General features: G+C 50.1%; 1 protein-coding gene across 6 annotated transcripts; it reads right to left on the reverse strand.

The window, feature by feature from the left end:
* Nucleotides 1–1,301: 1,301 nt before the first annotated feature.
* Nucleotides 1,302–25,896, reverse strand: SLC44A2 (solute carrier family 44 member 2). Of its 6 annotated transcripts, XM_036766135.1 has the most exons (23): nt 14,749–14,934; nt 13,631–13,679; nt 13,235–13,308; nt 11,572–11,656; nt 11,276–11,360; nt 10,981–11,103; nt 9,884–9,944; nt 9,668–9,791; nt 9,320–9,403; nt 8,888–9,000; nt 8,381–8,512; nt 7,575–7,674; nt 7,090–7,182; nt 6,784–6,868; nt 6,372–6,634; nt 5,991–6,085; nt 5,721–5,824; nt 5,369–5,442; nt 5,165–5,235; nt 4,803–4,891; nt 3,899–3,983; nt 3,235–3,357; nt 2,801–2,880 (listed from the first exon to the last, which is right to left on the reverse strand). In XM_036766135.1, the coding sequence occupies exons 1-22, from the start codon at nt 14,783–14,785 to the stop codon at nt 3,236–3,238; spliced, it is 2,148 nt and encodes a 715-aa protein (XP_036622030.1). In that variant the 5' UTR covers nt 14,786–14,934; the 3' UTR covers nt 2,801–2,880; nt 3,235. The 6 variants fall into 6 exon arrangements, with proteins under 6 accessions (XP_036622023.1, XP_036622046.1, XP_036622056.1 ...); XM_036766128.1 differs by lacking the exon at nt 14,749–14,934 and adding an exon at nt 25,782–25,896 and having other exon boundaries at nt 1,302–3,357; XM_036766151.1 differs by lacking the exons at nt 3,235–3,357; nt 14,749–14,934 and adding an exon at nt 25,782–25,882 and having other exon boundaries at nt 1,302–2,880.

Genomic DNA, 25,896 nt, shown 5'->3' on the forward strand with positions numbered 1-25,896 from the left:
TGGGCTCATTAAAAGCACTGCAGCTATTTATAGTAGCTCTTCCTGGCAGCAAAGAACTGGTCTGAGAGGATGGCTGAATAGATTACGGTCTATGAATGCCAAGGAATACTATTGTGTAATAACAAATGAAGAGGACAGGATTTCAGAGAAACCTTGGGAGACTTGTATGACCTGATGCCGAGTAAAGTGAGCAAAAGAAAAATTTATGTAACAAATCCTGTAAAGACAAACTTTGAAAGAATTAAGAGCAATGTTCAATCCAGTGAGTGATCAACCATCATTCCAGGACTCATGATAAAGCATGCTACCCACCTTCTGAGAGCTGAAGGACTAGGGGAAGGTCAACAAATTGAATTTCCGGACATGGCCAATGTCAGATTTTATTTTGCTTGACTATTTATTACAAGAACTTTTTATTTTTTTAATGTATGAAAGTAGACGTGGGAGATTTGTTCATTTTTAACGAGCAACATGCAGTTTTCTAAAAACCATGAAGCCTGCTCTCCTATTGAATTCTGGGTCCAGTTTATTGTCCATCCTCTGCCCATTTAGGATACACATCTGCTGATTGACCAGCTCTATGGACTATCCATTTAACTATTTCATGACCTAGATTACCAGTATTCTCCATGTTAGGTCAAACTTTTTGTTTTTTAATCTGGATCTGCAGTTTCATCAGCCTAAGAAACTTCTATTGAGGAAACTATCCACACACCTTCTCTTATCACTTAAGAATTGCCTAAAGTAGTAAGGAGTTCAATCAGTACGTAGTAGAGGGACTTACAGGTAAATCTTGAACCCAGGGTTTCCTTGTTTTTAAGGCAAATTCTCCATAGTTATTTCATGACTCACCCTGGTAAAGGAAGTCATCACCTAGTGGCTGGCTAATAGGAGGGTGGCCAATCCAGGTGAGGAATTAAGATCTAGGGGGCACATCAACCACTTGCTTACAAGTGGTTACCCTCACCCAATTATAAACTCAACTTGTCTCTCCCTCAGTGCCCAAGATGAGGCATTGCACAAACTGGCTAGGCTCGGTTTGCAATGGAGTGTTGAGGTTGGCCGCTAGTGTTTCCTTCTGGATGTGGGACTCAAAGTTGATAAAGGACAATTGTTCCCAATTCCTTGGGGAGAAACCCGAGCCTGTAAAAAGCAGAACAAGCCTCCTGCCTCAGAAACTGTTTCTACCAGACTCAGCTCATACAAACCTGGGGTTGATCTGGGACACTGGTCCCGAAACTGGAGGCAGGTTCCCTCTTCCTCCCAGCCCTACTTAGAACAAAGCACCACAGGGCCTGGGCTCCTGGTACAAATAGGCACTTTTATTAATGGTTGGAATGCAGTTAGACATAGGGAGTAGGGAATCAGGGGGTACACAGACAATTGGGCCCAGGGAAGGACAGGAGTCTCAGAGCAGGCACAGGATGTGGGAGGCCCCAAGGTTGGGAAATACTCCCTCTTTGGGAAAATGAAATAAAGCTTACTGGATAGGATTTCAGGACATTAAAATACTAGGCTCAGTAAAGCCTATATCCATATAAGCAAGTGAAATAAAGCAAGTCTGATTAGCTGAGCCGGCCCTAGGGCCTAAGAAGAGAGATAGAAGGCTCATTTGCCCTGCATCTCCTGGTTACCTTTCTTTGCCAGCCTTCCTCCTTTCAAATGAAGAGAATGCCCTTGGGATCCCAGCCACACCAACAAAGAGGGAGGAGAACCTTCCCAGCCCTTCCATCAGGTTTCCATCAAAAGGCTATTAATTTTCATCCTCCCTCCCAGCCTAACATTTCCTATGCCTGCTTCACTGCACCAGGTCCTTGCCTCCTTGATGGGAGAGAAAGATGGAAAACAAAGGGCCTCCCTCCCATCCCACCACTCACTATCTGCCTACAAACCAGCTTGAAACATGTCAAAGCAGATGTATAGGTGCAAGGGAGGATAACTCTCTCTGTGTGTCTCTCTCTCTCTCTCTCTCTCTCTCTGTCTCTCTCTCTCTCTCTCTCTCTCTCACACACACACACACACATACACAGACACACACACACACACACACTCTGACACGTCTATCCATGCCCCACACCCAACCTCAGCCTCTGAGCCTGAGAACAGGAATACATATGCAAAATTCAAGAGATTTTTTTTATCGCCCACAAGTATGAAATGAGTCACAAAAATAGACCCTTTTCAGGTAGGGACACATTGGCTAGAGAAGTAGGTTAAAAAAAGTCATCTTTAAAGCAGCAGAATAAGTTAACATTCCCCTTCACTCACTCTTGCAAACTGGCCCTCTTGGGCCAAGTGGATCCCTGGACTGAATCCATGCAACTCGGCCTGCCCCTTCAACCCTTCTCAGGGTCAGAGAAAAAGAGCCTGGCCTCAAGCCAAAAGGGCCAACAAGAAAACCTTCTTGACCAGGGAGCCAAGAGAAGAGTGAAGAGAACATCTTTCTTGGAGATCTCCGAGCACGAGTAATTCTCCATCCTCCCTCCCCCAAAAAGTAAGCCACTGAGGGCCTGTGACCGGCAGTCTCTTAGATGAATGAGTCCACTAAGAAGGGGCCCAAGGATGGGGAGGGGGTGGTGGACTAGCTGCCCTATCCTAAGAGTGTAAACCATAGTGCAGTAGTGAGGCCCTCTTGTTAAATAGCCCGAGGGAGAGTGAGTGGGGTTTAGGCTCCATCTCAGGGGTTGGCAGAGGTTAGTGGGGGCCATGGCATGTACTGACCCTAATGTAAACCACCTCCTCCCCTCCCTTCCATTGAGGCCTGGGAGGAGGCCTATCCTTCAGCTAGCTTCTTGTTGGTCTTGTTTAGGAGCTTCTTCAGGTTGGAAGACATGAAGTATGGCCGCTCCACGGAGCCATCATTCCGCTCCAGGTCCTCCACTGCAGAGAGAGGGCCCAGGAGAGGGGGGTTCATGAGAGGGCACAGACCTTTGGGGATGGGGGCAGGAGGGAGACGCAGGGAAGATGGCTTTGGCCAGCAGGAGGGGGATGAGGGTCGAGGAGCAGGCCAGGGGCCTAGGGGTTGATGGTTCATCCTAGACACAGACACAGACCAGCTTTCTCCCTTTCCTTTTGCCAAGGAGGCTTCATGTCTTGTGTCCACACCCCACCACATCCCAAGTGAGAAAAGTAGCCTTGGGCCCTCGCCTGGTTCCCAGTCTGTAAATACATTACATCTCCCTGGCACCCCATGTGTCAGGAGGGGGCCCAGAACACCCCCACACCCAAAAACACCCTATTCCTCCTGTGCTTCACTCTTCCCGGCCTCAGCATTCCCCTTCAGCAGGATGTCTCTCAGCTCAGGGGACATGAAGTATGGACGCTCGGGGGAGCCATCGTTACGCTCCAGGTCCTCACCTGAGCTCCCCCCCACCCCCAGGAATTGGGGGGTAGGGCAAGGAGGGGAACAGGCAGGGAGAGAAAGACAAGGGGACATGGGGAGCCAGGCAGCAGAGGAGCAGAGAAGGGTCAGGGACATGGGAGAGAGAGAAAAGAAACAAAGACGGAGAAACCAGTTAGTGGCAGCTACAGATTCCCCAACCAAGGCCAGAAACACCAAGCACTCAGTCCCTCAGGGTGGCCCCCCCAATGGGGAGTTGGGCAGGTCAAGAAGATGGTCAGAACTCTGCAGTGTGGAGTAGAGGGGCATGGGGGCAGGGGGGGGCGGCAGCAGTAGCAACGGAACAGGGAATGAGTGTGAAGTAGGGGAGAAGGAAGCAGGATGGGAAGGTGGGGAACAGAGGGGACAGAGCCCCTGGTGGGAGCTGGCATCTAGTCCCTGTTCATTCCCTCATGGAAGGGGAAAAAAAAACCACCAAAAAACAGGTCTTAGAAGTGGGAGAGACTGGGGCAGCATGACCCTATGGGAGAGCTGACCCCAGGCCCCCTGGGTACTCACAGAAACAGAGGAACAGAGTGTCCACACACATCCCATAGACACTGAAGAAGCCATGAGCAATCAGGTAGGAGCCAATGATCACTGTCTGTTGAGGGGGGAGACAGCCCTAGTCACTGTCCCTGTCCCAGTCTAGACATGCCTGGTCCCTGGCCTCCTCCAAAGCCATCTTCCCAATCCACCCTGCACAGGCTGCCAGATTCAGCTCCCTAAAATAAACTTTCCTCTACTCCACCCTCTTCCTCACTAATCTTCAGTGACTCCTCACTCCTAAAGGGCTACAGCCAGATTCCAATCTACCTTCATAATCTTATGGTCCCAAACAGAAGTCAGGCAACATGGCAAAGTGGAGAGCGAGCTTCTCAAAGCCAAGAAGACTCCCAGATTCAAATCCTACCTCTAACACCTACTACCTGGGCAAGTCAATTAACCTAGCCTTGCTCTAAGTAACTGTTTAAGACTGTGTTGGTGGAGGGACTTTCTTCTCCTGGAAACTCCCCTATACCAATGGTCTGGTCCCAAATCCCCAAGAGAAAATTCTCAGCTGAAGTCCCACCCCCTTTGTGACCCTGACCAAGCTGGGTCAATGATCTCTCCCAGCTCTAGAATTCACTAGTATTCACAAGTGGAACCTATCCCAATACCTTCTTGACCCATTCCTCATCTTTTTGTGTTCCTGAGTCCTACCTTCCCCAATTAGTGAACTCCCTAAAGGAAGCAGCTGTGGTCTTTCTGGCTTTGTCTTTGACCCTGTCCCCAGCACAGTGCTGAGGATGATGTAGGCTAGTTTAGGTCACTAAACATCTGACCTAGGAGGCACTGAGTTAGAATACTAGCCCTGTCCCTTCCTCCCTACATATCAATATTAATCAATGCTTGTTGACTGTTGACTCATGAAGGGCCATACCAGGATAGGAACCCAGTAGTAGTTGAGGGAGGGTGCCGTGTCCTGTACAATCTCGATTCGGCGGGTAAAGAAGAAGAATGCCAGAATTCCTGGAGAAATAAGGAAGCCCCAGGGGCAGGTCAGTTAGGAGAATGAATTCAGAAATAGCCCTTCCAAAATACCCACTTGCCCCTGAGTCTTCCCCACTCCCAGGCTGCAGAAAGCCGGAGTGAAGCTAGGCTTCATTGAGGCCAGAAGGTCCACTCTAACCCCCACACCTATGTTCACCCTTCACTCTTCTTCCCTGTGGAAGATGGAGAATCAAGGACAGAGAAGGGTGGGGCTCTCCCCTGGGCACTGGAGGAAGGGCAGGCATGACTTACCAACACTCCCCACAACCAGAAGCTTCCCCAAGAGGAGAAGGAAATCAGTGACCTTGTCCAAGACAGCTACCCTGGGGTGCAGGAGAAAAGGTGAGAATCAGCCTAGGGGGAGGGAAGAGAACCCAAAGAATGGGAGGGAGGACTAAGGGAACCAGGAAGAAAGGACATAAAGGAGGGGGAGGATGGGATATTTTCTGCTCTCACCTAATAATGTTCCGCATGAGCAAGAAGAAGGCATTCCTGGCAGATGTACAGAAGTTGGTACCATAGATGGCAATCTGTGAGTACAAAAGAGTGTACAGTGAGGGGAGGAGGAGGGCCTCAGGACAAATGCAGACTCACACATCCTCAAAGGATCGGCATGTTTTCCAGCTGAGGTAGATGAAGGAGGAGATTGCTGGGAGGGGCTCAGCAGTGGGAAAGGATCAGGGTCTCTAGGGTTACCTGGAGTGACACAAGAGTAGCTGGGAGGGGAATGTGGGAGAACAAGCATATCAGAAGGGGGTTTGGGGGGAAGGAGCTGGTGAAGGAGGCCAGGGCTTCCTGGGGCCCTCACCATGATATAGGCATTCCTATTGAGGAATTTGAGGAATTTCTCCAGGCACCAGAAGCAGCACTTGAGACAGGTCATGAGGAACTTGGCAAACCTGTTCTCTGCAGCTAGAGGGGAGGGAAAAGGAAAACGCATGAGAAGTGGCCCCTCCCACCTCCTGACTCCTCCCCCAACCCTTACCCCAGAGGGAACCAGCTGCCAGGCCAGGCCTTACCCCATCGATTCTCCCACCAGCCCCACCTCAAAGCTGCTGCCCCCCCAAAGCCCTCTCACCTTTGAGCCGCTGGTCCAGGTACTCGAGTATCACACGGATTACCTGCACGATGGCCAGAAGGAGGGAGCCAAAGGCCAAGGAGCCTGTGTGGTAGCTGAGCAAGGGACAGGTGGTTTGTCAGTTATTTCCTGCTGTGATGGCAAAGGTAAGCAGGGGAGCATAGGCTCTTTCCCTTCAAAGTGGGCCTTGACTTTCCCCAGGACACAACTTGGTAGGAGGGAAGTAAGGGAGTGTCAGCTGTGTTTCTGTATTGCTAGGGTTGGGGGGGTGTCCCCTGCCTCAGTTCCCCCTCATTGCCAGGCCTCATTCTGGTTCTCTTCCCCATTCCCTGAAGGAGGTAGGTGCCCACAGTCCTGGTCCCAGCCCTAACCCTTGCAGACCTGAGTGCTCTGCCGAAGGAGGAGAAGAGGGGAAAGGCAGGAAGGTCGTCTGGTTTTTTTATGGCCCAATAGTAGGAGGCAAAGGCTCCAGCCAGTGTCACCTGGCCCAAAGCCAGTACGAAGTTTGCCAGCCAAAAGAACATGAAGACATTGTAGATCTGCAGGCCGAGCAGCGCCCGGTGATAGCCAGTCTCCCCACCATAGAAGGCAAACTGGCATCGAGCATCAGGGCACAATCGGGTCACGTTTGAGGTATGGAAAGTCTACAAGAAGAGAGACAGGGGCAAGGTCAGAATGAGCAGGAAGCAAGGGTTGGTGTGGGGAGTGAAGGGGGTGTAGGGATTAATCAGAATGCTTCTGACTCCCTGGAGGGCTGCTCTCCACCCCCAACCATGGTTTACTGGCCCCTCACCTCTGGATTACATGTCTGTCCAGCAGCTACACAGGCTGTTTCATTGAAGACCTTGTAGATTGCCTCATTGGAAGTGGACAGGAAGCTAGGTGCTCGATAAGGGCTCTTAACTCCAGGTACACGGTGGGAGGCAAGTCCCTCCCGCTCAGGGAAACCCCAACCCCATCCCCGGGGATCATGGCTAAGGGAAGACTCCAGACCCCTTCTTTCACCAAGGTCCCAAGGAAAGGGAAAGGAAGGGAGGGTAGGAAAATGGACAAGTGGGCAGAGGGAAGAGTGGAGGGCCGGGAGTTAGTAGGTGGATACACGGCAGTGCTGGCCCAGTAGGCAATACAGAGGCAGAGGAGGAAAAAGGTAAAAAGTGGGTAGAGTAGGGAGGTCATGACATAGCCCACAGCCCTGGGGAAGAAAAAAAGAGGGAGTTTAAGATTAGAAATGTCCTTGATATGGCACTTCCTCAGCCCATCCCAAGTCTTACCTCTCCCCAGCCTCTTCTGTTCTTCCTGGTACTGTCTCCAGCCTCCCTGCTCAACTGCCTCCCCAATCCCTGCCAGCTTCTCCTGCCCAGCTCCCTCCCCAATCTCCTCCAGCCCCCTGCCCACCTACCTCTCCATTCCCCTCCAGCCTCTCCTGCCCAGCTCCCTCCCCAATCCCCTCCAGCCTCCTGCCCAGCTACCTCTCCATTCCCCTCCAGCCTCTCCTGCCCAGCTCCCTCCCCAATCCCCTCCAGCCCCTGCCCAGCTTCTCTCCCTACAGCCCCCCAGTTCCCCATTCACCACCAGCTCCCTCACCTGCTGGCCTCCTTGATGAGGGCAATGGCAATGAGGATGCGCTTCCTCAGGAAGATGAGCAGGAGGATTATGATGAGCTCCAGCACACACAGGATGATCACTTTGGATGGGGGAGGAAGCAGGGTGAGCCAGCCCACCCACCCCATCCCCCATGGAAGGGAAGGAGCATAGAATCACAGCGAATAAGGACAGGGATAGAAGGGGCCTCAGATATCATCCAAAGGGAGACCAACTCCCTCTCCTTCACTTCAGAATGGGGGGGGAAATAGAAGCCCAGAGAGGGCAAGGGACTTACCCAGGGTCACAAAGACAGTAAGTAAGCAAGGGAAGCCAGGACCTCTATAGCTCAGAGGCCTATGGTGGGGCAGATGGGGGGGTTGGGGTGGGGGGGTCCTAACTTAGCAGTCCTAGCTCCCAGCCCTGTCTAGACTCTGCTAACAGGGCCTGGAGCCAGGAAGACCTGAATTCAAATCCAGTCTCAGATACTTACTAGTGGTGTGACCCTAGGCAAGTCACTTATCCTATTTGCCTCAGTTTCCTCAACTCTAAAATGGGGGTAAAAATAGAACCAATCTCCCAGAGAATATTATTTCGTGAGATAATATTTGTAAAGCACTTCACACAATGCCTAGCGCAAAGCAGGTGCTAAAATGCTTGTTCCCTTCCCCCTAACAATAAAGTTCAATGAGCAAATCTAGGGTGAGTGGGTGTGGGGATGAAGAGGGGGCTTGGGGGACCCAGGGTCAGTATTGGATGGCTAGAGAGCCAAAGAACTGGGAATTGGGGAACCAGGTGTGTGTACTCACTGAAGGCCAGCCAGGTTTGCCTCAGGTGCAGGTATACCCGAAAGTCAGTCTGGAAGCCCAGGTCCACGATGGAGACATCAGAGCCGGCTTCACCTCGGAGTCGGGAATATTCCATGTAACAGTGAAAGATTCCTGGGTGGGGAGGGAGGAGGAGATAATAAAGTGATTCTGGGATCTGGAGCTCAAGCTTAAAGGACTCTGTAAGCTAGGGGTAACTACCTCACAAGGAGTATCGTCGAATAGGGCTTGCTAAAAGGTATTGGGGGTTCTTGCGGGGGAAGAGTCAGAGGGTCTGAGGGAGATTGGAAGTCTCAAAGAATCTGAGAATCCTCAGAGGAAGCAGAGTCCAGAGCAAGAGGGGGTATTGCAGGGACTAGAGAGTCTTAGGGAGAATTAGGGGACCTCAGAGAGTCTGGCGGGGAGACAGGGGGGTGGTAAGTTCTGGAGCTGTCAGAGGTCTCTAGGAGATGTGAGAAAGGGGTGCTCTCAAGAGTCCTGAGTCCTCACCATAGGCCAGCACCAAGATGACCATGACTATCATAATCCAGATCATAATCCCAGCCAGGAAGCGAAGGAGAACTATGAAGATGAGGCTCAGAGCCATGGCAATCACCAGGCCACTGTGGGGGGTGGGGGGTAAGAGGTAGGAGGAAGAAGAGTGAGTCAAACCATCACTCCCCCTTCCCAGGCCTGTACCTGCACCAACTCTACCCCCTGCCCCCAAAGGAAGTCAAAAACACAAAGATAGCTGGAGACACAGTCAGCAAGACCAGAGACTCTGAGCCCCCTGGACCTTGGCCTTCCAAGAGATGATAAGAGAAAAGACAGAAAGAAGCCAGGTCCTCAGCTCTATGATGTGCACTCTCTCCCCATGGTCACTCCCCTAGAATTCCCCGAAGGCTCCTTACAGGGACACAGGCAGCCTTGGAGCCTACTCACATGAGAATCCAATACCAGGATACAGTGTAATCTTCAAACACACGCATGGCCAGCTGCCTTGCCTCCAGCACCACATTTGCTTTCCTGGGGTGGTTTGGGAGGGAGAAGGTAAGGGAAAAAAGGAAGGGGAATATTTTGGAGCAGGGTGGTCTCAACAGCCTGGCCCCTCCAACCTAGACCCTAGAAGGCCCTAGAAAGAGTGTAGTAATCAGGGGAATCGAATCCGATCTGATCCAGGGAGCTCTCCTTCCCTCCCTTCCCTCCCCTCTGAAGGAAAGAGAGGATGAGTCCTGAGTCCTAGGGGTGAGAGAAGGAAAACCCCAGAGGCTCAGGGCACCCTCTCCTCACTTGGCGCCCTCCACCAGCTCTGATACGTTTCTCTTCTGGCCTTGGCCATCGTCGAATGTGGTCTCATTGCCCACGGTGATCACACCTTTGTGGGTCTCGATGGCAGGGAGGCATCTACGAGCCACTGTTGGAGAGGATGGTCAAGTCAGAATCTACCCTGACCCCTCTGACTCAGAAGCACAGTCCATTCCTCCCTTCCCTAGTTCCAAGACTCACAGGGTTTACTGGGTGTGAGCACTGCCGGACAGTCTCCATCCCTTAGAACCTCTGCTGGACTCTGGGGGAAAATGGAGAGAGATGAAAAGGGAAGGGGGACAGGCTGCTAGTGAGCCCCATCCCCCCTCAGCCCCACCCTCAGTCTCTCACAACCCCCAAGGTCAGGCGCCTCAGGGCCCAGATATAGTCACAAAATAATAACATTAGAACTGAAAGACACTTTAGACACCATTGAGAGGGAAGACAATGTAGCAAATCACAGGTCTTCAGACCTGAGGCTCACATTCTGCCTCACTACTTTGTATAAGCCCGAGCAAATAACTGACTTCCCTCAGAGTCTGTTTCCTCATGTGTAAATGAAGATGAGGGGCAACATGGAGTAGAGGAAGCTAGAAAGCCAGCCTCAAAGTTAGGAAACTGGCCTGGTGACCCTAGGCTATCACTTCACCTCAGTGGCCCAGGGCTACGCTCTCAGACTAGAAATTGCAGAAGGAAGGATGGGCTGCATGAGCAGAGGAGAATTTCCCCACAGTTTCCTGACACCAAAGAAATCACAAGGTCTAGAGACACACAAAAATGAGAATGATACTGACATCACCTACAACATAAGGCGGAGAGGCACTATGCAGATTGGGCTTCTTCGTATTTATTTAGTCTGACTCCTCCCTTCCCTACCCAGCCTACGTTTTACAGATAAGGGAACTCAGGCCCCAAGAAAGGAAGTGAATTGCCGAGTTCACCCCGGTCAAAGGAAGCACAGACAGGACGGAAGGGACCATAGAGGACATCTAGTCCAACTCTTCCACTTTTTTTTTAACTATATGAGACACAAGATAGTTAAATGACTTGCCCAAAGTCACACAAGCCTAGTAAAAGTCATGGGTAGGATTTGAACTCAGAGCCAGTGAGTGCTCTTTTCCCTCACTGGTTAGTGAGCAACAGACCTGGGATTCACTAGCGGGACTCACTCAATCCCAGGTGCTCTTTTCTCTCCAATTTCCTGCCTCTCAGGCTGTGACTGTCAGACCCTTTTGCCCTCACCCTGGACAATGAAGCTACTTTCCTGGTACGTTCTCACCTCCCTCTGCCCCAAATACCTTCTTGACTTTGCCAGAGCCAAAGCCTGGAACACAGAACTGTTTATAATACTCGAGGTCCTGGGGGCGGGTATAGGCTTGGAGATAGGTGAGGTATCTCGAGGGACACTTCTCCACGCAGGTCTGAGTGAAGAAAGGGAATAAGAGCAGGTCCAGCTTTCCCTCCAGCCTGTACCAGATGATGTGGCCACCACCCACACACCTGGCCCGGGAGTCCTTTTGGGTCCTGTCCCACCCCCCAGCAGAAACAAGGCCAGGAAAGGGGGCCTGAGTCTGGGGTGTTTGGGTCAGTCACCTGTGGAGTTGGGCACTGAAACTCGAGGAGCACCAAGGGACTAGCACACTTCAGGATGTTGAAGTAAAACAAGAAAGGCTTGTTCCTGGAAGGCATTACAAGGGGTGGGGGAGGGTATCAGTCCCAGTGCCAGTGCTAGGTCCCCCCCCACCCCGAAAATGGCACAGGATCCAGGACTTCCCTCCCCCACTATAGACCAGCCTGCTAAGATAGAGGCTGGAATAGCCTAGGAGGCAAGGTCAGGGGAAGTGAGGGGCTAGGATGGGGGGCAGTGGGGAGCAGAGAATGAGACCTACTCGTAAGGTGTCCCCTTCTGCCCACAGAACTGTCCACGGCTGTCTGTAGGATAAATCACCTTTCGGGGGTCTCCATGGGTCCAGGCTGCAGAGAAGTCAAAGCTACTGAGTTCAACACACCCTAGCCCTCCCCAGCGGTCACACCACCACCATGGCCCCCCACCAAAAGCTCAAGTCACTGGCTTTGGAATCAGGGAACCTGGGTATTTGACCTTTATACATCAAGGGAAGGGGTGGTAAGGAACAGCTCAAAAAAAGGCTAAGTGACTTACTCTCTGAGCCACAGTATCCCCATATATAAAATGCAGATAGAATCATAGAATTTCAAGCTAGATTGTGTAGCCCAGTCCCCTCCATTTTATAGACGAGTTGCCCAAGGTCACATACATGATAGGTGGTAGCAGAAACAAAATCTCACCACTGTTTCCCATTGCCTCCCATCTTACTCCTCTCTCTCTCTCTCTCTCTCTGTGTGCGTACGCGCGCGTGCACACTCGAGCGCACGCTCATGTGAGTTCTGTCTGCGCTCTCTCTCATTCTGTGCATGTGTCTCTGCTCTCTGTCTCTCATTCTTTCTCTGTGTGTGTCTGCTCTCTTTCTGTCTGTCTCTCACTCTCTCATCTGTGTGTTTCTGTCTGCTCTTTCTGTCTCTGTCTGTCTCTCTCATTCTGTGTGTGTGTTTGCTTTCTTTCTGTCTCTCCGAGTCTCTGTCTCTCATCCTGTGTGTGTGTGTGCCTGTCTGCTCTCTTTCTCTGTCTGTCCGTTATTCTCTCTGTCTTGTCTCTCATATACTCTCTCTCTCTCTCTCTCTCTCTCTCTCTCTCTCTCTCTCTCTCTCCATCAGCCAAACTGTCCTCTGCTGTTTCCAGGTTTCATTGTGTCTCTGTGTATTCCACAGGTTACAATATGCCTACAGTATCCTTCCTCAGCCCTGCCTCTTGAAATCCTCCATATTGTTCTGCAAGGCCCAAATCTGGTGCCATCTCTTCCATTAAGTCTTCCCTGTTCACTTCAGCTGCAGGTAATCTTAGTTCTCACTGAGACCTAACTGGGTCTGCCCTTTTGCCTTTAATATACACTGGGGAGCCACCTCCAGTTGTCCTGATTTTTATCTTGCCATTGGACCCAGATAGCTCCACAGGAGGAGAGAGTGAGGCTTTTCACTTTGCATAGCCCTCCCTCATTTAAATCCAATCTCCTTGCAAGTCATGACATCACCTTCCTGATGTCATGGTCCTCTTTGAGAAGGAAGAACAACATAGATGCATGCATGCATGCATACATACACATACACACACACACACACTCTATTAGTGTGTGTACTGTACACTGCAGTCCCTTGAGAACAGGTAATAACTTGTCTTTTGCCTTTCTTTGCATCTACACTTACTTAGCACAGTGCTAGGCACAGCGTAGCCACCTAAGAAATGCTGCCTGACTAACTAGTTCACATCTTTATAGACCTGTCTCTTTAAACAGTAATCTGCCTGAGAATTTTTCACCTTTATATTCCTCAGCACTGAGCATAGGGGATTCACAAGCACACAGTAGGTGCTTAAATGTCTGCTGAATTCTATGGTTAGATTAATCATTTTTACCCCTCAGAAAATCAAATAAACAAAATTGCAGAATCATGCCCTAGGTTGTGGCATCCCCCACATACCTATAATGCCAACAGCCACATACCCCACAATGGCTATGAATAGGGCCACGCAGCAGATAACATCAGTGCAACCCCTGAAAAAGGAAAAGGAAGTCAGGCCCAGACAACCCCGCACCCAAAAAAAATAATGGGACAGGGATGAGTCAAGAGGGCTAGGAAACACAGAAAGCACAGCATGCTAGAGGGATGGGGCCCATGGACCACAAAGGGGGATAAAAAGCTGTTGGATGGAAAAAGAATAGAGGTAGGAAGAGCCAAGCAGGACCCAGGGGAACTAGGGTATTGGGAAATGAGTACGGTACAGAGGCTGGAAGTCAGGTGGACTGAGGACCAGGGAGGGGTTAAGCAGAAGGGAGATGGGGACCCTTCTCCTCCCCCCATCAGACCCAATCTCACCTGTTGTAAATGGGGCCCTTGAATGTTGGGTCATATTTCTGAGGCGTTCCTGAGAAACACACCCCAAAGCCCAGTCAGGGAAACCAGTGGCCTCAGCCCCTCCCCAGTTCTGGCCTGAGTGGCCCAGAATCAGAAGGACTGGCTGCCACTGAAAGTCTGGTCAAAACTTCCCAACAGCATCCTAATGATATCCCTTCTCCAAGATTTCTCCTTAAAATTTTCACCAGGTAGGTTACTGGGGTTACTCCCTAAAGAATAGAAAGAGAACCTGGTGGGGGGAGGGGGATGTCCCAGAGGGCCTGGCTGAGAAACATGGGGCAGCCAATACAGAATGACATTGTTCCACCGCCTCCCACGCACAGATCTCCAAGGCCTGGCCAACCCCCTTACCCTTAGGAATTCAAAGGACATTAATTACTAACATTATCTTAATTAACACAATCCCCCCCCTCCACCACACACACACACACACACACACACACACAACTACACAAGTCCATGAAGTGGGCAAGGAGAGCGAAGCCCAGGAGAGGACCAACTGGACTAGGCAGAATCTGGAGCCAGAACAATTCAGAACTGCTACCCACCCACCTACAGTTGGCTGGCCCCTCTACCCACATTGGACTTGTAAGGAGCACTTCCACGATATGCTTAGCTATGCTTCTGAGCGGAGGGAAAGCAATAGGCAGGGGAGCAGTAGGAGAAGAGGAGGCAGTGACCAAGGCGAGCCAAGAAGGGCTCAAACAGGCATCACCATCACCCGCCCCCGCGCCTTGGCCCCAGTGCTGACTCCCTCTGCATTTGGAGATCCAGAGCGGGGAGCTGGCTGAGAGCACGAGGCTGGGCTTAAGTCGAGGGGCTCAGACGCCCCAGAGCATCTCCAGGCCCGCCCCACCTTACACACACCAGGGGGAGTTGCACGTGGGAAGGGTACAGGATGAGGAGGGGGGTTCGAAGCAGCCCGGAGATTAGCGCACCCCGCAGCACATTCCGTCCTGCATTCCTGGACCCAGAGGCGCTGGAGAGCACTAGGGGATCTCTGTGGAAGCCCAGCCAGCTGCCGTCGGGGCAGGGGAAGAGGCTGTGGGTGGGGAGGGCCAAGGGGGCTATCCACCTACCGTGCTGGCCGTAGTAGTGCTGCCGGTCGCCCCTCATCCTGGCTCTGCCTCTAGTCCGAGGCCCCTTCCCGGGTCCCCAGCCCCTGGCGGGTCAGCTGGGAGGAGGTGGCCCAATGAGAGACTCTACCCAAAGGATCCGACCGGTCTAACCGGTCCCGATTAGCGACTGCTTTCCTCCGCCCCTCCGAGCTCTGCTAGGCGGCTTGTGCCCCCACCCCCTAAGCTCTCCTGGGAGGTAGCGGCAACCCAGTGAAAAGGGTCGGGTGGGGCCAGGGCGGTGGCCGAGCTGAGAGAGGGGCCTCTCCGGGGCGGGGCCAGGGGGAGGAGGAGGCGGGGCGGGGGAGCAAAGCGGGCAGCTGCTCCTGTCACTTATGGAGAGACCCGCGGGGGCCGGCGGCAGCTTGGAGCCGCGGAGAAGGTCAGGGCTAGGAGGGCCCTAAGGAATCGTCCAGTCCAACCCCGTCATTTCGTTTGTGGGGAAACTGAGGCTCAGAGAGGAAAAGAGAGTTACGCAAGGTCACATATCTCGTGGCCGGGCATGAAAATCATAGTCTAAGGTCTCTTCCAATTCTTAACTTCCCACAAGGTGGCAAAGGCTGGGGTGGGGGAGGGGAAACATGTTGGCTTCTCGTGGGGCATGTACCAATCTCCCCACACACACTTCAGACCTTGTCAGATTTCCCCTACATTTCCACGAGAAGGCTGGGGGCCATCAGAGCTCCCCGGCGCCCCAACTTGGTATAATAGCCCCAACTGGACCTGTATGTGCGGGTTCTCTGCTCAGGTGAAGACAGAGGCAAGACCAGGGAAAGTACTTTGTAAACTGAGAAGGGCGGGGCGCGTGTAAAAAGAGGTGCTTATGTTCTCCTACTCTTTGATCTCCCAGGTACATGTAGTTACTCCACGGGACTCTGTCTTCAATCAACCTCCTTCCATCTCGTCCCTCTACTCTACCGCACTAGTTTCTAAACCCAGATTCTCGCCGCCTCCATTTAAAATTTAAAGTTGGAAGGTCTGGACCTCGGAGGTCCATCTGAACTCCTTTTGCAAATGGAGAGACTGAAGCCAAAAGTGAAGTGACTCACCCAAGGTCACACAAGTCGTGAGCAGAGCCAAGATTCAAATCTAGGCCTTCCGATTCTAAATTCATCTTTCTCTATGCCCATTTTCTCCCCCTCTTCAATCCATCCTGCACTGATTTCTGAACAAGAAATCAGTCCAGTTACTCTCCTCAAAAAACTTCAGTGATTCCAGAATGCCTACAGGTTAAAATTCAAATTCCCCTGGCTGAGCAAGACCCCAGATCTGGCCCCTCCCGGTTTTCCAGCCTTATCTCCCACTCATTCGAAGCCTCCCACCCTAAAATCTACATTTAAGTAAAATTGTACAATTCTTTTGTTCCCCACCCAAAAAATCCCATCCTTTAGAACAAAGATCTGAGATCTATCAGAAATATCTTTTCCCATTCCCTGTCTCTTACTCATTTTTAAAGCCCAAATCAGGGGCCACTACCTTCAGGAAGTCTTCCATGAGCCTTCCCAGACAGTAGAGAGCACTCCCTCTTCTGTGCTCTCTTCCATTTTGGTTTTTATATCCCTCAAGTACTCTCCCCATTCTGCCTTGTACTATAGTTATGCCATCCTATACCTACCATACTTCTGTGTCTTAACTCCTGTCTCTGTGCCTTACTGCATACAGTAAGCATTCACTAAATGGTAGTAGAATTGAATGGAAGGAAATCATGAGATTATAGGTTAAGAGCCAGAAGGGATCTCAGAGGCCATCTAGTTCAACCCCCTCATTTTACAGGGGAGGAAACTGAGGCCCAGAGAGGTTAAATGATTTGTCCAATGTCACACAGAGTAAGCAGCAGAACCAGGATTTGAATTTAAGCCTTCTGACTGTAATTCTTTCTTCTTTGGAGGCAGTTGGGATTAAGTGACTTGCCCGGGGTCACACAGGTGGTGTCTGAGGCTGGATTTGAACTCAGGTCCTCCTGACTGCTGGACCAGGGCTGCCACTGCACCACATTTAGCTGCCCTAAATTCTTTTTTTCTATAGATGCCAAAAAGACCTCAGTGAGCAACTGAGCAATGTAGTATAGAGAGTCCTGTTCTTGGCATGAGATGATTTGGATTTAAGCCTTCCCTCTGACACTTATTAGCCATGTGACTCTGGGCAGATCATATGTTCTGTGACTCTAGGCCAGAGTGGAGATGGCTCTTTTGAAATCTGGGTGGGACAGGGAGCTACAGATGAGGCTAGCACATGGTAAAATGGAAAGAACACCAGATCTGAGTCAGAGACCTGGGCTCGAGTCAAGGGTCTGCAATTTGCCTCAGTTTCCTAATTTGTAAAAAAAAAAAATTAAGGGGTTGTACTCGATTCTGTTCAACCCATTTCAGGGGGCCAATTTGACTAGACAGCAGCATCAGAAGCAAAGCCTGTCTGCATGGCCCTATCTCATGGGCAGAGGTCACATCCCTCCTGTGACCGACAGGCAGTAGCTGCTTAGTGGACACTTACACCACAGTAAGCTGACAGTTCTCCAAAGGAAGATAGAGCTCTCCTGACCCAACCCCTTCTTGTGGAGACCCACCCTACCAATTAATCAATCTCCTATTAAGACTGGCTTTCCTACTTCAAAGCTCCCAAAGCTCCCCATTGAATGGTTTATTTGCAGATACTGTTGGGAAGACATCTCTTGATCCTCAACTTTAGAGACAGAAAGGACCTTAATTCAGCCCTCTTATTTTACCAGGGAAACTGAAGAAGATGGGATGCAATGAAGATCCCAGACTGTAAGTGGAACCAATTCTTCCAGATGAGTATTTCTACTCTAGATAAGAGCTCTCCTCCCCTTCTTCCCGGAGCTTAGCACAGAGTTAGCCCAGAAACCACAGTTTCAACTGGAACACAGTAGATGCTTAACAAATCTTTGTTGATTACTGATTGATTCTTGGGTGGCAGAAAGGAAATAGGAGGGTCTAGTCCTCAGGGGCCTTGAGAGACTCCAAGATCAAGGAGAAATCAGACCTCTTCCCAATAGAATGTATTGGGCAGGGAACAGTTCATTTTTGTCTTTGTATATCCCTAAGTGCCCAAGACAGAAGCAGGAACATATCAGTGGATACAGCTGGAATCTGTGGATCTCATTAGTATAGGGAACTCCTGGAATGAGGAGACGCCCTCCACCAATACAAGTCAGTACCTTCTCTACAACTTAGAAGTATCTTTTATGGAACTCTTAAAAAAGTAGCTTGGAATAGAGGTTAAGTGATTTGCTGAGGGTCATACAGCCAATATATCAGAGGCAGGACTTGAACTGAGTTCTTCCTGGCTTTGAGGAAGGCTCTCCACATGCTGGGCAGCTAGGTGATCAGTGAATAGAGTGCTGGGCCTGGAGTCAGGAAGACCTGAGTTCAAATTCCAGCCTCACATATGTACTAGCTGTGTGACCTTAAGCAAGTCACTTGACCTTTTTTGCCTCAGTTTCCTCATCTAAAATAAGGTGGAAAAGGAAATGGCAAACTACTCCAGTATCTTTACTAAGGAAACCCCAAATTCAGTCAAGAAGAGTTGGACTTAACTGAACAACTCTATTCACTACAGCAGTGGTGTCAAATTCAGATAGAGAGGGATCCTGGAAAGCTTCATATTGACTTAGAAAACCACAAATTTACATTATCTCTGTTCTACTCTATTTTTTAAAAATTTTGTGAAACATTTCCCAGTTATATTTTAATCTGGTTCTCATTGCACTGGGTAGTGTAACAGGCCCAATTTGACACCTGTGTCTCACGTCATTCCTCCTCTCTTCTGGTATTTAGCAGGCCCTTGATAAATACTCAATTTGTTGAGTCCCAGTTCTGATCTCAGTACCAGCAGAGGGTGGTGTCTTGAGACACTAAGATGGGGATGGGGTGGGGGTGGGGAGGAATGATGAGCTGCCACAGACAGTATTAACAGGGCTGTGGGGGAATGAATTTAACAATCCCAACCACCATCTCACTTTCTCCTTCAAACGCTGACATTCCTGCCAAACTAACAATGATTGCTTTAAGCTGGAGGTATATAAGGAGTGAGGCAAAGACCCAGGCCCCACTGGCTAGCATCATAAGGAACTCTTAGATGGAGGCAGGACAAAAGGGCTCTGTGCCTGGCTGAAGGGTGGGGGAAGAGAAGGGCAATGAAGGCCATGGCTGTGGCTGTGGGCCTCCTTGGCTAGCCAAGCAAGGTACAAATAGAAATATTATAACTCACCCGAAAATAGCCATACTGAGGTTTCTCTAAATAGTTAGTTTACAGTCCTGTGGGTGCCCACTCACCCTAAGGAGGTAGTGTCCATTGAGGTGAGGAGTCCAGCCCTACATGGAGCCCAGGTCTTCCAGATAATCATCCTATTGAGTGGGACTTCACCCCAAGGGAAGACCTGAAGAGAGATCTTTTTGCTATATTCCCAAATAGATATTGACCATAAAGTTAACAGAGGTGACTACAGTTCTTTATTCCTGCCTTAGGGGCTAATAAATCCCACACCACCTCCTCCCCCTCCAAAGAGGGTCTCACTACCTACCTTGGGGGGGGCAGAGATTAGGCAATGGGCCTGGAGCTCCCTTTTCTCCCCAATTTTACATCTCAAAACCCCTTGTCTATATCCCCCATTATCTTCCCCAGAGCTATGGTACAGAGACTCTAAAAAACTCTTTTTTTTGGTTATTGTGACCCCCAAGGGCAATCCTGGGAAGGGGAGGGGCAGGGGGCGGGAACCTCCACAGAATGTTTTCAGATGCATAAAAGAAAAAGCATAGAATTACAAAGGAAACCAATTATACTGAGATACTGTAAACAACAAGAAATTTTTTTTAAAGAAAGAAAAACTAGTTCACAAAGACCCAGATCTAGTCAGGGAAAGTAGAAGTGGCCCTTCACTCCAAGGCCAACCTTACTTATACCCAGGATCCTGTCCTCTTCCTAGCTCATCTCTTCTGTCTTCTCTGGCAGCTTGCTCTGACAATTATCCCTTCTCTAATTTTCAGTCTCTCCATTTTGGCTGCGTCCTTGGTGTCTACAAACATACCCAAGTCTCTACCATCCTTAAAAATAATTTAAAAAAAAAAAACCTTTCACTTGATGCTACCATCCTTTTCAGGGATAGAGAACCTGGGGCCTTGAGGCCAACATGCAGCCCTCCAGGTCCTCAAGTTCGGTGAAGGGCCACACTTGGGGACCTACAGGACCAAAGGTGGCCTCAAGGCCCCAGGTTCCCCACTCCTTTCCTAGATCTTCCCCCTTTGAAGGGAAACTCCTATAAAGAGCTGTCTATCTGTCTACTCTCACTGGCTTTTCAATCCCTTGCAATCCGGCTTTCATTCTCATCACTGAACTGAAATGTCTCCCTGTAAAATCACCAGTGATCTATTATATGCCCCATCCAGATGACCCTTTTCTCAGTCACCCTTCTTGACAGCATTTGACATAGTTCACTACCCTCCTACCAGACTTTCTTTTTTTCTAGGGCTTTTGTGACACTGTTCCCTTGGATCTTCTCCTACCTGTTTGGCCAACCTTTCTCATTTCCCTTTGCTGGATCATCATCCACGTATGGCCCTCTATGTGAGGATAGCCTTCTTATCTCTTAAATCTTAGTTTCATTCTCATAGACTTAGCTGTATATAGAACATTTCCAGTTGGGATTTGTTGGGATCTCTCCAACTCAACATGTCTATGAAAGAACTCATGATCTTTTCCCTTAAACCCTCCCTTCTTCCTAATTTCTCTTGCCTTTCTCTGCATCAAACAGCCACCACCCTAGTTAAGGTCCCTTATTAATTACCTCTCATTCCACTGATGGGAGAAAAAAGTAACAACTCCCCACTGGAACACAAGGCCTTCTACCACTTAGCTACCATCCAGCCTCATCTCTTCTCTACTTCACTTTGAATACTGTCCACTTGATCCCTCAGCCTTGAGTTTCTTCCTCTCTCCAGCTGACCCCCTCCCCCAATCATCTCCCCAAACTGATTTCCCTAAAGTATGACTAAGTGTGACCCTGTCATCACTGTTCCTGAACAAGAAGTCCCAGTAGCCAGCTCCCTCTTGCCTCCAGGACAACATACAAACTCCTTAGTGTGGTATTTAAAGCCCTTTGACATCAGGCCCTAGCCTACCCCCTTGGCTGACGGCAGCCTCTCCTCATTCCTGTGCCAAACTGGCCTATTTATTATTCCTCATATACAACATTCCATCACCCCTCGACTGGACTTAGCCCAGGCCATCCCCCATGCTTGGAACTTGCACTTCATAAAATACCTAACTCCCTTCCAGGCTCACTTCAAGTATGACTTCCTGCAGACAGCTTATCTTGATTCCCTTTCAGTTTCTAGTAACCTTTCCTCCCCCAATAATTACTTTGTATACACTTATCTGTATCCATGTTGGTTCCCTGTGTTACCAGGGAGAATGAAGTTTCTTAACAATAAGGATTCTTTTGCTTTGGTCTTTATAGCAGCTCCAAGGGGACCCTCATAAATAATTACTGTTGAATGGACATTTGTGTGATATATTTATTTGTGCCTACTGTCATCCCCCCTCCCCATCTCAGAGAACATCTAAGGGAGATTAGACCATAACACGATAGCTGTGACACCAGCCTGGACTTGAGAATGGCCATTAAAATGGGAAAGACAGTGGATGCAGAAACTACTGACATATAGTTCTCTTATCTCATCTTATTCACTTCCTCAGCTTCAATTATCAAAAACCATGCAGATGATTTCCAGATTTATTACAAACATTGCCAACCTCTCCCTGAATTCCAACTGCCTGAGTGGCACCTCTCCCTGGAAGTGGAAAGCAGAATGTCATCACCCCTAAACCTGCCCCTCCCAATAGCTTTTCCATTTTTATCGTTGGCACAGCCATCTAGGCTTGAAACTTTTTAAGATAATAATAGCTAACATTTAGAGAGCACCTACTATGTGCCAGTCACTCTGCTAAGTACTTTACAGATATCTTATCTGATCCTCACAACAAGCCTATGAGACAGGTGCTAGCTAGCTATTGTTCTCTCCGTTTTACAGGAACTAAGACAAAGGAGCAACTTGCCTAGGGTCTCACAATTAGTAAGGGTCTGAAGTCAGATTTGAACTGAGTCTTCCTGCCTCCAGGCAGCTAGGTGTTAAAATGGATAGAACACTGGGCTTGGAATCAGACTCATCTTCATGAGTTCAAAGGTGACCTCAGACACTGTGTGACCCTGGGCAAGTCACTTAGTCCTATTTGCCTCAGTTTCCTCATCTGTAAAATGATCTGGAGAAGGAAATGGCAAGCCACTCCAGTATCTTTGCCAAGAAAACCCCAAAAAAGGTCACGAAGAGTCAGATGTGACTAAAACAATGGAACAACAAAAACAACTTCCTGACTCCAGGGCCTTGGACTCTTATCTACTGCACCAGGGTCCTGGACTATCCTGTCCCTCACCCCTACACATCCAAATGGTTGCCAAGACCAGTAGATCTTATTTTCAAAATATCACTTGTCTCAGTCCCCTCCTCAACTCTCCTAAGACCCCCAACGGTAGTTTAGGGCAGCCTCCCTTCTTACCTGTATTATTCTAATAGCCTCCTAACTAGATGCTTGGCTTCCAGTCAGTTTTCTCTAATCCACTCTCTGGGATACCTGGACAATCTTCCCAAAACACCGCTCTATTTAAAAACAAGCAATGGCTCTCCATTGCCCAGAGAATGAAGTAAAATCTCCTGACTGCATTTCAAGGCCTCTAACAACAACCTGGCTCAAACTTACCTGCCCATTTTCATCTCTTCCTACTCACTTTGCCTACTGTGCCCAGGGTTCCATTCCCTCCTTCCCCTTCCATTGCCACTCCCTCTTTTTATGTATCTTCAATCTTTCCCCCAGAACTGGCTCCTTTCCATCAGCCTACAAACAAGCTCAAGTCTCCATCCTGAAAAAAAGCCTTCCTTCCTTTAGCCCTTCTTCTACAGCCAAGACCATCTCCCTCCACCCCTTCACCACCAAACTTCTGAAAAAAGTCAGCTAGTCCCGATTTCCTTGACACTCACTGTCTTGGTCTCGGAAATAAATGCCTTCCACTCTCTCCACTACTGAAATCACATTCAAAGGTCACCAGTAAAGTCCCAATAGCTGAATTCAGTGACCATTCTTCAGTCCCAATCTTCCTGGACCTCTCTGAAGCATCCGACATTGGTAACCCCAGAATCCTCCTTAGGTAGAAAAGGACCACACTCTCCAGATTCTCCTCTTACCTTTCTTCCTGAGTCTCGGCATCTTCTTCCCAACACCCTTCATGTGGGTGTTCCCCAAAACTCCGCCTCCTTTTTTATCTCTAGGCCCTCTCCCAGGGTGATCTCATTCACTCCCACAGCTTCAATCATCCCTAGGCTGAAGCAGCCTAAATCCCAGATCTCTCTCCTAAACTCCAGACCAGTATCTCCCAACTCCCTAGAGGAAAGAAAACTCTCCAGAATATCTAGCCACACCTAAAACTCAAACAAGTCCAAAACCAAGCCATAAATTGGCTCCAGAGACCAAGTTTGGTCCAGATCTCAGGTCAGAAGACCCGGATTCAAATTCTGACTCCTACACTCAATAGACATGTAACTCTGGGCAAAGCACTGACCATTCCTTTCCTCATTTTCTTCAATTTGTAACATGACAATGAAAAGCAATGTGTAGTGGATAGAGAGTTAACCTCACAGTCAGGAACATCAATGTCTCTGAAACATACTGGCTGTGTGACTCCTAATCTCAGGGGCCCCAGACACTTTTTTAAGTGCATAATAGGTACTGAATTCACATGTCCCAAACCAAAATTAGAACACGAGCTCTTTTCTATGACCTTACTATTTTTGTCAGTGACAAGAGTAATAGCCCAGCTTTATATTTTCAAATCTTAGGGTTATTTTTGACATTTCCCTCTCCCTCTTCTGTTAGATCCAGTTACCAAACCCTATCAAGTCCACCCTTGCAACACCTATGCCCGGAATGTCCTTCCTATTCTCCTACTAAATTCTCAGCTATCCTTTAAAATTGCTACCTCTTCCATGAAGCCTTCCCTGATTTCACCTCCACCCTTTTACCTCCTCAGATCTCACCATATAATATTGTATAATATAACTCATGTATTGTTGTTTTATTCTCCGACTACCCTTGCCTCCATGAGGCGTTTCAAGATTGGGAACAGTATTCCATAAATAGTAGGTACTTCCTAAACGTCTTTTCAATCAGCAAGCACTTATTAAGTACCTTCTGTGTACCAGGCACGGGTTAGGTGTTAGGAATACAAATCCAAAAGTGAGGCAGTCCTTGCTTAGTTAGATTCTGGACAGAACAGGAAACAGAAAGAAGTAGGGAGAGACATCAGCCTGGTCACCCTCCTCAGCAGATCAGTAGAAGAGTCAGGGGCAACCTTCAGCCAGCAGTTTCCAGAGTTAAGGAGACAGAGAGGAGGGGAGTAAGGGGTGTGGCCAGATATTCCTCTCGAGCCTCAGGCCCGGCGCCCACCCGCTTCCAGAGGCAGCTTTTTCTCTCCGGGTTCATAGATACCTAAAGGGCAGATCCTTAGTCAACCACTTCCCCTCCGAAGGGGATGGTTCACTCCCAACACACAGGTGGCGAATTCCCGTAGTCTCTCCCCCAAACCCTCCAGGCCCAGGTCTCAACCCCACCCACATCAGCCTTTCTGTTTTTCAGCGATAGCTTGAGGCGGGTTTCCGCAGTCACACCGCCCTGGCCCGGCGGGCACAGCTGCCAACCAGACCCACCACCAACCCTCCCCCACACATTCCCAGTCACATCCACTCCCAAACTCAGGACCCTTCCTTTTCTATTCCCAGTCTAGGGCTGGATGGCCCGAGAAGGGGTGTTGAAGTCCTCTCCCAGCCTATTTAGGGCCCTGGGAACCTCGATGCTAAAAATACAACAGCTGCTAAGGCTTTCGCTCTTGGGCTCCGTGAGAACCACAAGAAGACCAATCCGGCAGCCCAGAGAAAGTGGCCGAGGATGGCGGGGGGGAGGAAATGGGGAGGTGTAAGTAGTTGGGGGAGGGGGCAGTGTGTGTGTGAAAGGGGCCCAGATACCTAGACCGAGAGTCTGGGAGCAGATGCAGACACCCCTCCCCCAGGCCACTAGTAACATCTCGCCCTACCCCCGCATCCACTGACACAACCACCCGTAGTCGCCATCCCACCACCTCCCCCGCCCCCCGACAGTCCCCTCCCCCTTCCAGGCCCGGAAACAGAGCTAAGACTCAAGCACACAAACGACCGGAGAGGGTCCCCAGGGGAGTCTGTTTGGGGGGAGGGTTCTGGGAGCCACGGCCCGCCTTGCTTTTACAAGCTACCCTGCCTCCAGCTGCCATCTGCTGCTTCCTCCCTCTCTCCCCTCTACCCTCTCCCCCATCCCTGGGTCCTTGGCCCAGCATTTCGTGCCCGGCCTCCGGAGCTGGAAGTTTACCAATTGTTTCCTGTTTCTATCCTGCTCCGCCCCACCCCCTCCCGAGTTCCCCGGCGGAGGGTCAGGACTCTGGGGACCCTTGGCAGCCACCGCCTAGCTCTGGGGCCTCCTTTGTCTCCTCCGCCGCCTCAGTTTCCCTCTCAGTGCCAAGCGGCAAAGCCTGACATCAACTGACGGGCCCGCAAGCCTCTAGGTTTCAGGATTCCAGTTTCCTCGGCTCCAAGACCCAAGACTAGCCCAGGGTTCCAGCTCCCTGCCACTGGGCAGCTTCCAAGCGGCGCAGATAACGGGCCCCCTTCCGCATCGGAGCATGCGCTATCCTAGACAGGGATTGGGGATGCGGGTGTCTCCGCGAGTCCATCCCGGAATCCCCGGGCTGTCCACGTGTCTCAGACAACTGGGCAGAAACGAACCTGGCACTCTGGACCCCTCTCCCCCATCCCTAGCTCTGGGTACCTCCGAGGTACAGCCCTGTACCCAGCAGAATGGCACACACACACACACCCGGCCGAGAATGGGAGGGGGCTGGATCTTACCGTAGGGTCCTTCAGACTCCTTTCGGCCATCCTCCATGGTGGAGGAGGAGGCAAGGGGCGCAAAAACCCGAGGCTGCCCCAGCCCTAGCTGGTCCGAGCAAGAGGTGGCGGGAGT

Source organism: Trichosurus vulpecula, chromosome 1 (genome assembly GCF_011100635.1).
Source record: "Trichosurus vulpecula isolate mTriVul1 chromosome 1, mTriVul1.pri, whole genome shotgun sequence".
Lineage (NCBI taxonomy): Eukaryota > Metazoa > Chordata > Mammalia > Diprotodontia > Phalangeridae > Trichosurus > Trichosurus vulpecula.

What these genes read in the sequence shown, in the direction of transcription:
- SLC44A2 (XM_036766128.1), bottom strand. Translation starts at nt 25,818, where the DNA reads ATGGAGGATGGCCGAAAGGAGTCTGAAGGACCCTACG. An exon ending in AAGGGCCCCATTTACAACAG is followed by an intron (nt 13,309 to 13,630) that starts GTGAGATTGGGT and finishes TTCCTTTTTCAG; the next exon opens with GGGTTGCACTGATGTTATCT. An exon ending in TCCTGGTATTGGATTCTCAT is followed by an intron (nt 9,001 to 9,319) that starts GTGAGTAGGCTC and finishes CACCCCCCACAG; the next exon opens with TGGCCTGGTGATTGCCATGG.